Source organism: Saccostrea cucullata, unplaced genomic scaffold, assembly GCF_032062105.1.
Source record: "Saccostrea cucullata isolate Sc308-1 unplaced genomic scaffold, CSIRO_AGI_Scuc_v1 ctg7800, whole genome shotgun sequence".
NCBI lineage: Eukaryota > Metazoa > Mollusca > Bivalvia > Ostreida > Ostreidae > Saccostrea > Saccostrea cuccullata.
In genome coordinates this window covers 2153-17492 of record NW_026927637.1, presented here as the reverse complement: position 1 = coordinate 17492, position 15340 = coordinate 2153, and the positions used below count along the sequence as shown (strand labels likewise).

Genomic DNA, 15340 nt, shown 5'->3' with positions numbered 1-15340 from the left:
TGGTATCTTTTATCTGAAGCACACCAGGAAATATCGTAATGATATTGGAATGGAAATTACCATTACCATTGTTAATCGACGACACGTCATCAATAAATCGAAATGTTGTGTTTAAGGCTATATACAGCAAATGTTTTCTTTTTTTCATAAGATTTTGCACAAATTCTGCTTCATATGAATACAAAAATAGGTCTGCTTATAACGGGGTGCAATTGGTTCACATGGGAATTCCAAAAGATTGTTGGAAGACCTGGTTTCCAAAAACAACATAGATATGATATAAAAAAGCCTGGACTTTAATTTATTGTGGGGAATGGTTGTTTATAGATTTGAGCTTAAGCCGTTGGTTTTGGTAAAATCTTGCGATTTTAAATTGTCCAAAAGTTCCTTATATTTTTTTCTAAAGTTTCCACAACTGATTTACACCACATCTTAAATATATTGTTGCACAGTACTCTCGAAATTCGTGCTCTACTGTTTATGTTTATCTTAGTGAGGAGTAAAGAAAGGGGCTTGGTTAAACATTTGCTGGAACCCACTATGTATCTTTGTAAGGATTTTTATGAATTTTTCGAATCCAATATATGTTTATAGTAGTTCAAATTCATTTTGGTTCTGTGAGATATTAAAAATATTCAAAACTGACATGTGATTTTGAAGAATTTCTTCCTTAGAAAAGGAATGTTTTCCAGCAAAAGGAGAAAAATGCATCTGACTGTCCCCAATATTCTAGTACATTTATTGACATATGCTACTTTTCTAATTTTATTTTATTTTATATGTTGAAATTGTTTCTTTTCCCATAATTTAGCCCCCGTAAGTATTTGCACGTCAAGTAAAACAGACCACGGCGAACAGGTAATGCAGTGATTCTTGTGCATTCAATTTGGTTCACTTTTACAAAGCGATGACGTTAGGAAATATATAAATCATTTCCACTCCAATCTTATACAGAGGTGAGAGTGTTCAGTGGTTTCTTGTATTGAATAATTTTGGCGTTTCTTAGTGATCAAAATTACTTGCTATATTGTGTAATGAAATATATGGAGAATAAGAGATGGGACAATATCCAAGCTCAAAAGTCCAATTAAAGATACATATAAGAGAAGAGCAAACATGGACCCCCAAAACGTGAGAGGAAGGATCAGGTGCCACAGAGGAGTGAGTATCCCCTGTCGACCAGTAAAAACCCGCCGTGTGCTCCTTGTCATGTTCGGAAAATGACGGAAAATCCGTCGGTAATTTATTACCGGCCGCCAGGAGGCGGTCGGTTACTTGATATGAAAGTTTGAAGTCGACTTGCGTTTCTGCGGAGTTAGAACAATTTAAATAAAAACATTTAACGTTCATATTATAGAATATTAAACAAAGATATTTTTAAATGTTTAACAAAAAGCACAATAATCATAAAATTAAAATCATATAAATAATGGGGGTAAGTGTTTCATCCAATCCTGATTGACAAACTCCGACATGATTGAAGTGCGGCGAAGTTATATGTAGGCATAGTCTAAAACAAAGACCGCTTTGTAAATCAACAATTTTACTTTCTCTTTTTAAACAGCCTATACGGGATTTGTTGTATTTATTTTGAAATGACATGTATATTTATACATTTTCTATGGAAAATTTTCAAAAATTTGATGAAATATTCATTTCTTAAAAGTACAGAATCTTACAACATTTTGGTCCAGGAGACTAGGATAAAGCGCGTTTTTACAATGTGCCAAGCATTTTCCCGCCACATCTCAACACCAAAACAAAGAGACTGAAAGAGAAGAAATATAGTGGTGGATCTAGAGGGAGTTGGGGGAAGTCAATATCCTCTAAGAAAGAGCGAGAAGCCCCACATATTTCATATTTGTTGCGTTTTTATTAAAGTACAACTAAAGCTTAGTTTAAATTTTAGTTCTGTACTTTTATGTAAAAACTACTTAAACATGAAACTTCCACCAGAGCAGTTGTTTACCAAGTACCAAACTGAGTGCTGAGATGCAGAGGTCTATGGATCGTTTGCTTATACATATAATATTGTACATGCATTATGCATGAAGAAAATCGGCAATGTCGCATGCAAGTGTTTCATGTCACGAGGATATTTTAATAGATAAATAATATAAGAAATTTTAAAAACAGGTCACACAAATTTCATTTCCTAATTACTTTATCAATGGAATAATTAATTGGTCTGCGGCCGATTTTTGACGCTTGCGTCAATATATGTTTCTTGTTGTCTTTGTAATGGCCTAACGATTAGTTTTAAAAATGTCTGTCAGCATTTGACTTAATGATAAACTGAATTTGCTGACAAGGTCATATTGTATTGACCATTGAACTTTTTGATCCAGCAACTTGTCTATCAATAACTTACCTCGTTTTAGAAATTCTCAACTGAAAAATATAAATGTCATAGGCAGGTGATGAAGGTATATTGCTGCATAAGCAAAGGAAGTTAACGATTGAAAAGTTAAAATCATCTCCTTTACCCATTTATATATTTTTTTTAATCATACCATGATTTGCAAGAACACAGATTACGTTCATTGGTCAAAAAACATAGTATACTTCACGTGAGAATTTGAATAGATATCAAGTGATGACATCTATGAGTTAATCAAAAAAAAAAAAATTACCAAACTAGTAATTTTAATGGAATTTCACCCAAAATTCGTTTTAGAGTAGGAGAACAGTATCGATAGAAGTTAAAAACATAAAGGAAAAACAAAAATAAAGCTCCAAAATACTTAATGTATATGCGTTTTTAAATATTTTCAATATAAAAGAAAAGTGGACGATAACGAACAATAATCGAACTAAAAACAATCTAGACACGAAAATGTGAAGAGGGCTTAAAAGTTAAAACACGTACCCCTGGAAATTCCGGGTGAGATCATATTCCTGAGGGGAGAAAGCATCCCCTGTTGACCGGTCACACCCGCCTTTTAAAGAAAGTTTATCTAAGAATTCAAGAACTTTACATCTACACAATACATTTTTGTCTTGTCAATATTACGTTTAACCATGTTAACTGCTTTAGGTAGTATCATTTTGTAAATTTTGAATTTACAAGGGGGGGGGGTTAAATGCAAAATTTACAATTTTGCATTTACCTCCCCTAGTAAATTCAAAATTTACAACATGATAGTAGGTCGCAGGTAAGATTTTTTTAAAGCAATAAACCGTGATTTACCTAAAGCATTATTCCAAGTTATTGTTATGAAAGTTTTTAAATTTCATTGCACATTATTTAATACCCCCGGTAGTTCAAAAATTTCATATTGGTTCAGAGCAGTACTGATTGCCATTCGATGCAAATCAATATTCTGGGCGAGTGGTTTGAAATCTGAAACTGTTTCCATATGTGACCACTTCAACAAACAGTTGTCTCTATTAATTCCTATTACATCCTTGTAACAGGTAGTATTTTTATTTTCAGTGAAGATTGGCTTAAAGATTAGTATTTATTGAATCTCATCAACTTACATTTTTATTAATCTATTTTGAATAGATTTGTTGCATGGTGCCTGTACAATGAATGATAACATTGGAATATCAAAACTAGAATTTTTAAATTTGCTTCATAGGTATAGATAAATCATAGTCAGACTCAAGTATTCATTGTAATGGTCACATATGGGAGCTGAGGGTTTTAAATTTCATACTTTTGTATCAATTTACTTGTAAATAGTACGATATGAAATGACGGTCATTAAGTGGCATTTGTGGCAACATTGTTGTCATGAAGATGCGAACGAAGAGGTCATGGCGTTTAATCGTGCTGATGACCTTATTAACTGTGATTGGCATTCTTCTTATTCACAAGATTACATTATTTCTAAAGAAGAATGTTGAAGCCGGATACAAGGATACATGGACATTAATGGCGGCAGAGAAACATCCGGTCCGACAATGGAGTGATTTACCCGTCCACGTGGTGGAAGAGCATCACGAAGGTAAGACAAAGAAATCTCAGACAAACATGTGTTTTTCAGATTTAATGCGGGAATTATCTACCATGCATTATTGATTAATAAATGTGAATTCTATATATTAATTATTTTTTTAAATATAGTTCTGCCATACTGGCTTCGAGCAGCTGATCATGGAAGAATTTCAAAAGGGGTTACTCTTGTTAGTATTTCGTTTTTTTTTTATATAGAATATATTCTTTAAAATCTATTTATATGTTTTTGTTCATGATATAATTGTATAACTGCTTAAAATGATACATTGATTTGTTAGATCCACATAGACGGACACAGCGACATGGCATCGAATTTCTATTTGGAGGGATATCCATTTTTCAAATGGCCAAAAAGTCCTCAAGACATAAATATTATGATGCAACGCAACGACGGTTTTATTACGGTACATTTTTTTAAAAATGTTTTTATAAGATCAACTTGAAGGAAAATAATTGCAAGATAATGATGTTTCAAAAGAAAAATAAATGCACTTTTGATGAGATATGTTCGACCACATAAAACCAATGAAGCGTTATATTTTCTCTTTTCACAGGCGGCAGCCATGGCAGGACTGATTAAAAACGTTATCTGGATTTGGCCAAAATGGGACCAAGTGAATCACAATGAGTCCAGGACATCTGGAACAATCCACCTCGGCTGGACAATTACAAAGCAGACCAAAAACGGTACCGACAAAGCATTTTGTGTGTGCATAGCAGAGGACACGGAACAGCAAAAGTCCTGCGTGTTCACGTCTGCTGATGAAACCGACATGGAGGTGGCGATGGAAGAAGATGCATGCATCATCAAAAGGTCTATCCATTACACAGAAATGAGAGAAGACGTGGCTAAGGAATACCTGCAGACGACCCCTGAAGGTTTTGATAACATGATACTTGACATTGACGAAGACTTTTTTGGTTGTGAGTATGCATCACAGCCTCTCTATGACCTCTCCGTTGATTCGAACACGTTGGATAATTATCTCTTTCAGCTGTTCTGCCCACTTCATCAAAGTGGAGAGGCTTTATTGGACAAATATTTGTCAGAGGTCATTGAATTTGTAAAGCGTACAAAGTGTATATCCGAAAACAAACCTGAAAATTGTGACAGCAAAGTTATAAGTGAGACAAAGCAGTTTTTCCTAAAGAAAAGAAGTATTTGGCGTCCTTACATTTGCAAAACCACGAGGAAAGAGAGGAACTCGATTATCGATGGAATAATTAAAGAACTCTTCAAATTAGATTCAAAGCAATTAAGTGCTGTACAGAAAGTTGGATTTTGTCTATCTACAACACGAAAAACCTACCAACTGATAGGCCCATCCATGTTTACTATATGCAAAGGAGCTAATTCTCCAAATGAGACTGCTGTCACGGAACACAGAACTAACGCTATGGAAGTGAGCACCAGGGGCCAATTACTTAGCAACATTCTGCAAGTATTTAAGGAAAGTCCCCCAAAACTCGTCACTGTGTGTCGATCTGTCCGTGATGGGTATACCCCAAAGAAACATTTCGCACAGATAGAAAGCATAGTATTAAATTCCATCCGCAAAAATTACCGTAAGACTTTTATCCATTATGACAAGGGCCTGCTTGGTGGAAAGAAAGGATTCAAACAATCCAAATAAATTCCGATTATCACGTCTTAAATATACACTATATTGTAACGAGTGCAAGTACATCTACATGTAAATTTCAGAAGAAAGGATCAGGAATACACGAAGTACTCTGTATATTTATGCATGTTTAACCACCAGCGAGGTTCATAAATATGGTGCTGTTTATTGGTTCATGTTAATGATATGCTTGATGAAATGAGACAAAATCTTTTTATGTATTGTTCTTGGTTGCTGTTGTAAATGTAGGTATTTGTGAAACAATATTTTTATTATTGTCGTCATCTTTATCTTTGTCTTCATCATTATTATGTATAAATGATATTAAACATTAAATGAATAAATTGCTAAGATTTAAGGTCAAGATGCTTAATAAACAATGCAAAATTTTCTTAACTTTGTTTGTCCATATTTGGATTGACGAGGGAGTACTAGTTTTTCCTTACTAATATAAAAATGAGATGCAACATAAACAAATCTTCCCTGTACTGATATATCTATTGAATTACTCCTCAGTGGTAGGAATGTATAAATCAATTTATTTTTAAGAATTGTCATGAAATGAAAGTTATAAAAGTGGCACATCAACACTTAGTTTCGTTTGTTCCTCTAGTTCCTGGTATGCTGGTCGCATTTTCGGATCCAAACTTGATCCATGTTTTCTGAGGTTTGGTCATTATGGATCGCCTCTTGTCGACATCTCTGACGGAGAGTGGCTCAATTCTCCGCTTTTTACAGGGCAACAGACTGGCAAAGTTTTTTCGGAAGTTTTCATTCATAAACGCATAAACAACAGGGTTGTAACAACTGCTACTCAAAGCCAGACACTTCAAAAAAGCCTTCCACTGCAAAGTGGCATCTGGTGTCATGCTGGATACCTTCTCTCCTACAGCATTGAATGTTTGAATAGGCAGCCAGCAAATTATGAAAAGAACCATCACGGTAACTAGCATTTTTATCGCGCGTTTTTTCTGTTTCAGACGATAGGAGTCGTTAGCTTTCACAGTTATCCCAATCGGTCTCCTTCCCCATAACTTGACGATAATAATGGAATAAAGAATTGTCATAACTAGAAGTGGGGCTACAAAGAGGATCAGAAATGGCAGCCACAGCTGGAAAAACTCCATTGTTTTACTGGTAATGAGAGGTAGAGTGCAAATATCATCCACAATTCTGTCGCAAACGTCTTTTACTTTTATAAGCTCGAAATAGAAAACTTGGGGGATGCCTGATACCAAAGATGTCACCCACACTGTGATCAGTAAGGGAACCAGTCTCGTGGAAGCTTGGAAAAACTTCACTTTCAGAGGGTACACGATGGCGTAAAATCTCTCAAAGGCGATACAACATAAAGTCAACGAGCTGCAGGCCACACAAAATGTCGTGATGCAGGGAACAATTTTACAGGCGAAGGCGCCATACTTCCAGTACGTGGATATGACATTCCCCATGTTAATGGGCGTGGCAATTAACGACAGGAGAAGGTCGCTGACGGACAGGGACAGAATGAAGACATTGGTGACGGACCGCATGTTTCTGTTTCCACACACGGTAATAAGAACCATCATATTTCCCACCAGGGAGACGAAGATGATGATGGAGTACAGTACCATTAGAAGCGTCTTGGAGGTCTCCGAAATCTCCGGCGTGTCTACTTTACTGTGATCAAAGACTTGGAAAAAGAAGGAATCACACATCACTTTACGCAAAAATGAATTTCCTCTCGGAGGGGCACAACACATGGCTTTCAGTCGTTGAAAATTCCATTGGTAAGGAGTGGGAGTAGTTGTAAAATTGGTCAAAGTGTCATTAAGTAACGACTGGTTAGCATAACTAGTAAATTCTGTGTAAAAAGGGTTCGCAGTTGAATTTGCCATGATATTCCTTGATTAAGCTGGTACACGGGAACTAATGGTCTTTTATAACAACTGTAGATATGACTACATCATTCAAGCACTTTGTTCTTAACGATCTGGAATTGCTTTAAATGATTGCCGTTTATTCGCTGTATTATTTCTACGTCATTATAGTATAACGATTCAAAAATTTGCATCATGTGATCAAATGCCTACAAGAAAGCAAACAATAACATGTGTATTGGACCGGGAGGACTTCCGATAAGGCATCGGTGCGGAAGTTTCCTCCAAGACTTTGGTCAACAAAGAAATCGCAGGCAATCAGGAATGGTCCATCTGGCACCTGGTTTCTATGTCATACGATGGCAGTTCTTTTATTTATCGTATTAATTATACCATGCAACCAAACTTAAGAAAACATTTAATTTGAACAGTATAGGAATATTTAAGGATATTTAAGTACTGTCGACATCCATTAACTTTGAACAGTTTACTTAAAAAGCACTTGCAATAGGAAAAACGTACCAATACTTCCAATGATATTTTTTTATTTAATTAAACAATATTTTATATTGAACAATCATAACAGGATTTGTCGGCAGGTATGACCTATATAAGTCCTCTCTAACCTTATTTTTTCTTTGAAAATCCCACGCATTCCTAGAACTGTGAACCTAAACGAAGGGATTTTTTCTATCTCACTCCATAGCAACCGTTAGTCATTTTATAAATTCGGAATTTACATGTAACTCAGGTGCCTGTAACAGAACTATCAGAGAGCCACATATGTACACGTCCTAGGTCGACTCAGAAACTTTTTACTTAAAAAATTACAACTTAGTCTCAGGATCATGAAACAGACTTAAGTTAAGTCAAAATTTCAATCACGTGTTAAATGTTAATTATTTTTTTAATTCATCTCTAAATTTGCAGGAAACAACACTTTTGTAAAAGTATATAGGGAAATATTTTAATTTTGGTTTCCTTGATTTTTACAACAATTTAGCATAAATTAAAGATTTTGTTTAACATGTTTAAGCATAAGTTTTATGATCCCGGGACCTGGTTTTCATGTAGTTTAAAAATTGACTCTTTTAGGTGCAAATGGAACGAAAATTGTAACCTGTACTTATTTATCTAGATATTTATCTATAAATTCCATGCTTATTCTTATCAGTTATAGTTCTCTCCGGTTGGAGTTAAGCACAATGATTTTGTTTTTATATCTTGGAAGTTTTCTTTCGGTTTCCGGGTTACTTTTAAACAATCTTGGAGACGAATGTGTAACAAGAAATGAATTTATGACAGTGATCGCTAGTTTGAATTCATCGATCATCAAAGGTATATTTTAAACTACGCGTATATTACTAGTATTATTCGTATATAAGGTGCTATATTTGATGTGTTTTTAGATACCAACTTTTGTAAAACGAACATTAACCGTACTTGACGATGAAATCTAAAGACATGTTAACAAATCCCCCCTTGAAAATTGTGGAAACTTGCACATTTTCCGTGATTTGACTATTTTTTTTATGTTTTTTGCTAATTATGAAATTATTTTCTGCATGTAGATACTACATTCCAATTTTTTAATAGAAAAGGGGGGGGGGGGGTACTGAACAAAAAATGCAATGATGATGAAAAAATGCATGAAACGTCATATAAGAAATTACGTGTTCTTTATTTTAGAGAAACAAAGGTCTAATGTAGCCTTCGTAGCCGAGTTATCACACAGAATTACCGATCCTCCGAACGGGTTCCACATCATCTTCGATAAAATAAAGTTGGACATTGGTGGAAACTACAAGGCCACACACGGCATTTTTCTTGCTCCTTATCCAGGAATTTACCATTTTGCTGTTGAAATAACATCGCCGCCGCAATCCTCTCAACATACTTTGCACGTAAGGATAATGAAGAAGAATCAACCGGTCGCCTTGACGTTCTCCGACGGTAATACTGAACAATGGCTGCGACGGACCGGCTCCATCATTCTTCAGCTTGACACCGGTGATGATGTTTGGTGTCGGACAGAATCCGTCAGTGGGACAAACACAATAGCAGGAGCTGATATTGGGGACACTTACTCTATATTTTCTGGATTTATTGTGCACCCTTTGTGAAAGCATTAAAACTACATGCATATAGTAATTTGAACTTTTTTTTTCCTTCAAATTTTTCTACACAGTGTCACTAACAGTCTAAGAAAAGAAATTCGTATTTCTAAGAAAGCAAGTACATTGGAATATTGGGGGTTAAGACGTGAATTCAAAACATTCTGAAACCATTCTATGGTTTGAGGTACAGTGTATTAGTAGTAACCCTGTTTCCTTGTTTTCTCGATATGAAAACTGTTCAAAATATTGTACTTCAAATGCGGTTAAAAAAAATGTTTGAACTTAATTTACACATCAGATTCACAGACTACTCAAGATTCTTAGGTACCACAGTCTGACACATGCTTCATATTTGGACATTTCACTGAAAAAATGACATCAATTGTAAACTAAAAGGAAAAGGTTGTGATAAACGTGATGACTTCTCCTTGAGATCCATGTCTCCCAGTTGATTTTGTATGCAAAAGCATGCTCTACACAAGAACACTTCAGTTTTTAAACGGGAAACTATTGACAAACAAGCTGATGAAACATGTATATCAACAGTTTCTTTAAACTTTTAAAGTTATAATTTCGCTAGTGCTTTGGTTGATACAATAAACTTGTCAGCATATACAATGCATAAAATCAAATGCTTACTGATGTTTTTCATAATAATTGTTTATAGTTCATTTTAAACAGTTTTATCTGATTTATCTATGGATTTTTCCCCATTTGTGCAATTGTGATAAGGAACATATGGCAGATGTGACTCAAAAACAAGAAATGTTTACTCCTCCATGACCTCTGATGATTTTAGAGGTCATCGTTGCAAACCACGGCCAAAATGTATGATCCTCTTCTATTCTGGCCGGTAGGAGATAGCTATAAGTGGACTCTGATTAGCTCTCTCTCTCTCTATCAACTGCCATATCTGCCAACTTATAAATAAGTGGACAGACAAAACCATTACTGTTTTTATTTGATAAATTAGACTCAAAAGAACACATTGGCAGTGATGCTTCTGGGCAGTCTTAGTTATAGCAGTCCTTTGAGGTACTCCATTAGTTTATTGCAGTATACAGATGTTCGATGTTTATGTTTCACTTCCTCAACCTCTTGTAGTAACATTGTAGGGCAGATTGACCCCGATTTCTTCAGTACCTCTGAAATTTTTTTAATCATGGCCACTTAATGTCAAGCTTATATAACTGATCATAATACATAAAATGTTAATAATTAGTTCTTAATATTTAGCGGGATTAATTGACCCCTACATTTAAACTGTTGAAGACAATTTTTCAAAATAAAGATTATTTTCTTAAAATAATAATTTAATCAGTTTAACATCTATAAAAATAAGGTACCAAATTAACATAATTATATCAAAGGCAAAAGGTTAACTCACCTAATATTGCTTCTTGTATCTTTTGTTCTGGGTCGTCTAGATGCACCAGGAGTCCTTTGTAAATTGCCTCTAAATGAGCTCTATACAATGTGACATCATATCCATTTTCAAAGCAGTCAAAATAGGCCAAAAACGTCTTAGAGACAGTGACTCTGACTTCATCACTGCTGTCATCTAAACGTTTGAGAAGATCTGGATACATATTATGCAGGCGATCCTGACCTAATTCTGCACCCATCAGATCAAATAATCTGGTCATAACTCGACAACAAATGAGTCTTGTACTTTTGTTGTCATCGTCCAATGTTGTAATCATCTGAGTTAAGAGATCTTCAACAACAGAGGACAGCTGAAATGAAAAAGTATATAATGAGCAATGTTTGCTATAAGTGAGCACATTTTTTTCAAACTAAACCTCTCCCATTTTAAATCCTCTGACAAAAAGAATTTCATAACTACATGTAGTTAATCTAATTTATGAATGTCAGATTATAATCAAGTAATTTAAACTGATAACCAATCACTATACTAGATATCCATATGGGTACTGAGCTTTTAAAAACACAATTTCAGCTGGTACAAAATGGTCTTTTTCGAAATTTTTGCCAGGACAAACTCCATCCACAAGTACCTGCCCAGATATAATGCATTATGTTGACGTCACTTAAGTAAAGAGTGTTTGATACAGAAATATTGTAAAGCTTGATGCACACTGACCATTTCCTTGCTGAGGACACCACTCTGTAGCAGTGCCCACATACAGGATACGGCGGTAGTTCTGATGGCCCCCGCCACGCGTCCTGCCTTCCACAGACAGTTTGGGACGATAATGTCCCTCACGACTGTCACGGCAAACTCCCCAAATTTATGACAGGAGTCCAGCGTAGAACCGGAGTTCATCACCAGTCTGGACAGCAAGGAGAAGAACTTCAGTCGCAGCTCAGGGTCCTTATCTGTGTCAAGGTTGGTCACAAAAATTGGCACCACGTCATCAAGAAGATCGCCAACAACTGGTCCTTGAAAAAGAGTAAGATTCAGATTAAAACCTTATCATAACAACTGGTACTTGAAAGAGAGTAAGATTCAGATTAAAACCTTATCATAACAACTTGTCCTTGAAAGAGAATAAGATTCAGATTAAATCATATCATAACAGCTGGTCCTTGAAAGAGAGTAAGATTCAGATTAAATCTTATCATAATCAAGGTTAAGTCTGATGTTGGTTTAACTACTGTAGATCACTTAATTTTCGCGACACCTTATTTTCGCGAGATAGTCATTGACTCTTTATTAGCGAGACAAAATTTTCACAAATTATGGTCATTGCTCTATATAATCTTAAGGAATACTATTAAACGCGAGAATGAAATTTTTGCAAGCATCTCGTCTGGCGTAATTACGCGAAAATAAAGTTCTCGCGAATAAATAGTGATTTACAGTACTTCATTATTTTTCATGGTCGTGTGGAATTTTCAACTTACCGCATTCAATAAGCAGGGTATCAAACACCAGTCTCTCAGTGGAGTGAACTGACCACATAGTTACTGTAGCCTTCAGCTCTTCTATCAGTGGCTTAGTGTGTCTACTGAACAGTTCCTGTCGGGATTCCATGACTTGGACCTTATATAACTTGTCTAGAAGGTCATTTACCTGTAAAATGAGAACAGAAAAAACATTAATGAGCATTGATTCCCTGCAAGTTTGGCTTTAAATGTCTATATTTTATTATGTTTAGGGTATGCAGGGTTATTTTTGCCCTTTCACACAGTTTGCAAACAATATTCAATTGGTGAACAGGCGAAAAGATGTGGTCAAAAGTTTCCTTCTGGACAGTTTCTAAAGGGAAGCAGAAATAACTTCAAAAAATCTTATTAGAATATTTGTAAACTGCTTTTATTCAATATTTGCCATTGTAGCTACCTGATCTCTCGAGTCCTGATTCTGGGACAGAACAGTGATGAGGAGGTTAAAGAGCTGCTGACTGACCAACCCACAGTCCTCCTGACACACCTGGAGAATCGCCGACGTACAGTTTAACAGCTGGGAGTGCATCTGTACCTGGAAATATAAAAACCTTAAGTTACTAAGACATAAAAATTTCTCAAGATTGTAACCTTGTTTTGAAGTAAAATAAAAACGAAATTTCAGCAATTTATTATCTAGTGGTTATTAAATCATATCAATGTGTTTTATGATTGTAATCTTTACCTGTGTTGTGTAACATATGTCTGAGTCGTTCAGTGCCGTGATGATCTTGGGAAGGTAAGGATTTAGTGTGGACCGCTCTGATCCCCTGATGACAGCAGCCAGGATCATCAGAGGATTGAATGATTGCATGGATTTCACATTAGCAAGTATCATCTTACACCAGACCTCTGGAGAAACAAAGTATCCCACCAACTCAGCTGCCTTCTGTACCTAAGTTTTAGATATTATATATACATTAGATATCTATCAAGTGAAAAATTCCTCATTTGCATTTTTTAGCAAAGCTGCTTGAAAAATAAAATAATAATTTAGCAGTATAAACACCAAGTACAATGTAATCTGAGTAAGTGTATAATTGTAATCTTACGTCTTTGACAACTTGGCGCTCTTCATCTGCGCAGGCTCTGTACATCCCAGAGGTTAACACTGCCATGTGTTGTGTGACATAATCCTCTGCATTCAGGAGAAGCCAGTAGAGGAGAGCTGCCGACTTCAGTCTGGTGGCGACGACCCAATCAGTAACGTCCTTCATCAGGGCTGGCAGAATCTTAGACAGGTGTCGCATGATCAAAACTCGGCAGCCCAAGTTTGGTCTCTCCACTTAGAAATAAAAAACATCAGAGTGATTTTTTATGAAAAAGATTGTTTATTTAAAATTACTTATGAAAATTTATGTCCTTGTCTTTGAATATAGATTACTTGCAAACACTTTATAGACTTACCATTAGGTGGATAATGTGCTGGTTTCTCTTTGGAAAAATCTAACTGATCCTTCAGCTCTCCTTCATTTTCTTGTTCATACTTTAGACCTACAAAAAGGAGTGGTGAATTAAATGATGTATTTAAATTTACTGAATTTTAGTTTTTATTATTCCCCCTTGGCAATCACAATACCCCCCCCTTAAGACATATCCTCAAATTAAATAGAGACTAATAAGAAATTTAAGTATTGCTAATTACCTGCATCATACCACAATGAATCTGCTAGCTCTACAATCTCTGGCTGAGTGTCTGCTAGCCCGGTTAACAGGAGGGGTATTAACTTATGGTGGAAGGAGTAGCGATCGGGCAAGTCCAACAGCCACCCTCCGACAACTTTAACCACAGCCTTTCTGACTGCCGGGGAATCGTCAAATAATCGCTGGGCCAAATGTGACACCACATTGTCCATCGATTTACCATTGCCATACTGAAGAACATCACCTACAGTCAAAAGACAATTAATGTATTTGTAAGTCTGAATGTAGTTCAAAGATGCCAATGTAATAGCTCATTGAAAGTTACAATTAATTTATACAGATGACGAGTATTGAATTCATTTGTTTTTCTTACCTATTGTTTCAACTACTAAAGTTCTGACTTTTGCATGCTGGTGTGTGATTGTCATTACCAATGGTTTAATAAGAGATTCTGACTGCATATGGAAATATTCAGGGATAGTTTTTGCAACTTTTGAAGTACATCTACAGCTCTCTTTCTTTACATCTGGAAATGGGTCAATAATTGTCCTTTGTAAAATCCTTATTATGTCATCTAAATATACTGACAATTTCTTTCCAGAAAATTCCACAATCTGGGTAAGAAATTCTGACAACATAAGCCGAATTTCCTCTGAAGGTTCTGTGATTTCTTGTTGACCTAGTCTTTGAACAAGTACTGGCATAACATATGGTAAACTCTCGTCGGTCTTTTCTACCTTGTCTGTAAACTCTCGAAAAATATCGATGGATAATTCTCGACATTTTTCAACAGGATCTGAGAAAACTTTTAACAAAGGTTTTGCTACTTCACTGAACACCAATTGAAGTTCTGATGCCTCGAGAGCTGGTTTTCTTAGTAGCGTTTCTTTCTTTATGCCTTCTAATGCTTTCTTTCTTGTATTTCTGTTTTCTTCTCCCAAACAATTAATATGTCGAGCAATTCCTTGAAGAACCGCATTGGAATTTTGGTCCACGCACGCCATATTGTTGATCGCAACGCCTCGTTTTCGTTTCTGAAATTTATCATTCAAGAATTCCAATCCCGACTTGTTTGTCAAACAAGCGCCGACTTGAATTTTGCACAATACAAAATAGAGTTTTTAAAATTAGTTAAGTTAATCAAATTATTGGGTGAAATATATATAACTGATAAGAAATTTATATACAATGTAACATTGTTTTTTAGGAAGCCGAAAGAGTTAT

At 35.5% G+C, this 15340-nt stretch overlaps 4 protein-coding genes across 4 annotated transcripts; 2 read left to right on the top strand and 2 right to left on the bottom strand.

Annotated features, from left to right (window-relative positions):
* The first annotated feature begins 3614 nt into the window (after nucleotides 1-3614).
* Nucleotides 3615-5786, top strand: LOC134275068 (uncharacterized). Its single transcript, XM_062757308.1, has 4 exons — nucleotides 3615-3953; nucleotides 4073-4131; nucleotides 4243-4368; nucleotides 4519-5786. Exons 1-4 carry the CDS (start codon nucleotides 3740-3742, stop codon nucleotides 5596-5598), a joined length of 1479 nt encoding a protein of 492 aa, XP_062613292.1. The 5' UTR covers nucleotides 3615-3739; the 3' UTR covers nucleotides 5599-5786.
* Nucleotides 5787-6047: 261 nt separating this feature from the next.
* On the bottom strand, nucleotides 6048-7463 carry LOC134275067 (QRFP-like peptide receptor). The gene has a single exon (XM_062757307.1). It carries the CDS (start codon nucleotides 7461-7463, stop codon nucleotides 6171-6173), a length of 1293 nt encoding a protein of 430 aa, XP_062613291.1. The 3' UTR covers nucleotides 6048-6170.
* Nucleotides 7464-8624: 1161 nt separating this feature from the next.
* LOC134275065 (cerebellin-4-like) lies at nucleotides 8625-9581 on the top strand. Its single transcript, XM_062757306.1, has 2 exons — nucleotides 8625-8783; nucleotides 9135-9581. The coding sequence occupies exons 1-2, from the start codon at nucleotides 8651-8653 to the stop codon at nucleotides 9566-9568; spliced, it is 567 nt and encodes a 188-aa protein (XP_062613290.1). The 5' UTR covers nucleotides 8625-8650; the 3' UTR covers nucleotides 9569-9581.
* A 925-nt stretch (nucleotides 9582-10506) lies between these two features.
* On the bottom strand, nucleotides 10507-15140 carry LOC134275070 (dynein axonemal assembly factor 5-like). The gene is made up of 10 exons (XM_062757311.1): nucleotides 14490-15140; nucleotides 14118-14360; nucleotides 13880-13966; nucleotides 13525-13757; nucleotides 13158-13367; nucleotides 12870-13007; nucleotides 12431-12599; nucleotides 11667-11965; nucleotides 10950-11298; nucleotides 10507-10707 (listed from the first exon to the last, which is right to left on the bottom strand). Exons 1-10 carry the CDS (start codon nucleotides 15118-15120, stop codon nucleotides 10580-10582), a joined length of 2487 nt encoding a protein of 828 aa, XP_062613295.1. The 5' UTR covers nucleotides 15121-15140; the 3' UTR covers nucleotides 10507-10579.
* Nucleotides 15141-15340: the final 200 nt, after the last annotated feature.

Coding starts and splice junctions, on each gene's coding strand:
- LOC134275068 (XM_062757308.1), top strand. CDS start 3,740: ATGAAGATGCGAACGAAGAGGTCATGGCGTTTAATCGTGCTGATGACC. Junction 3,954..4,072: donor GGTGGAAGAGCATCACGAAG/GTAAGACAAAGA, acceptor TTTTAAATATAG/TTCTGCCATACTGGCTTCGA. Junction 4,132..4,242: donor TTTCAAAAGGGGTTACTCTT/GTTAGTATTTCG, acceptor TTGATTTGTTAG/ATCCACATAGACGGACACAG.
- LOC134275070 (XM_062757311.1), bottom strand. CDS start 15,120: ATGGCGTGCGTGGACCAAAATTCCAATGCGGTTCTTCAAGGAATTGCT. Junction 13,967..14,117: donor TTCATTGTGGTATGATGCAG/GTAATTAGCAAT, acceptor TCCTTTTTGTAG/GTCTAAAGTATGAACAAGAA. Junction 12,600..12,869: donor ATCAGGACTCGAGAGATCAG/GTAGCTACAATG, acceptor CTCATTTTACAG/GTAAATGACCTTCTAGACAA.
- LOC134275065 (XM_062757306.1), top strand. CDS start 8,651: ATGATTTTGTTTTTATATCTTGGAAGTTTTCTTTCGGTTTCCGGGTTA. Junction 8,784..9,134: donor GAATTCATCGATCATCAAAG/GTATATTTTAAA, acceptor TCTTTATTTTAG/AGAAACAAAGGTCTAATGTA.
- LOC134275067 (XM_062757307.1), bottom strand. CDS start 7,463: ATGGCAAATTCAACTGCGAACCCTTTTTACACAGAATTTACTAGTTAT.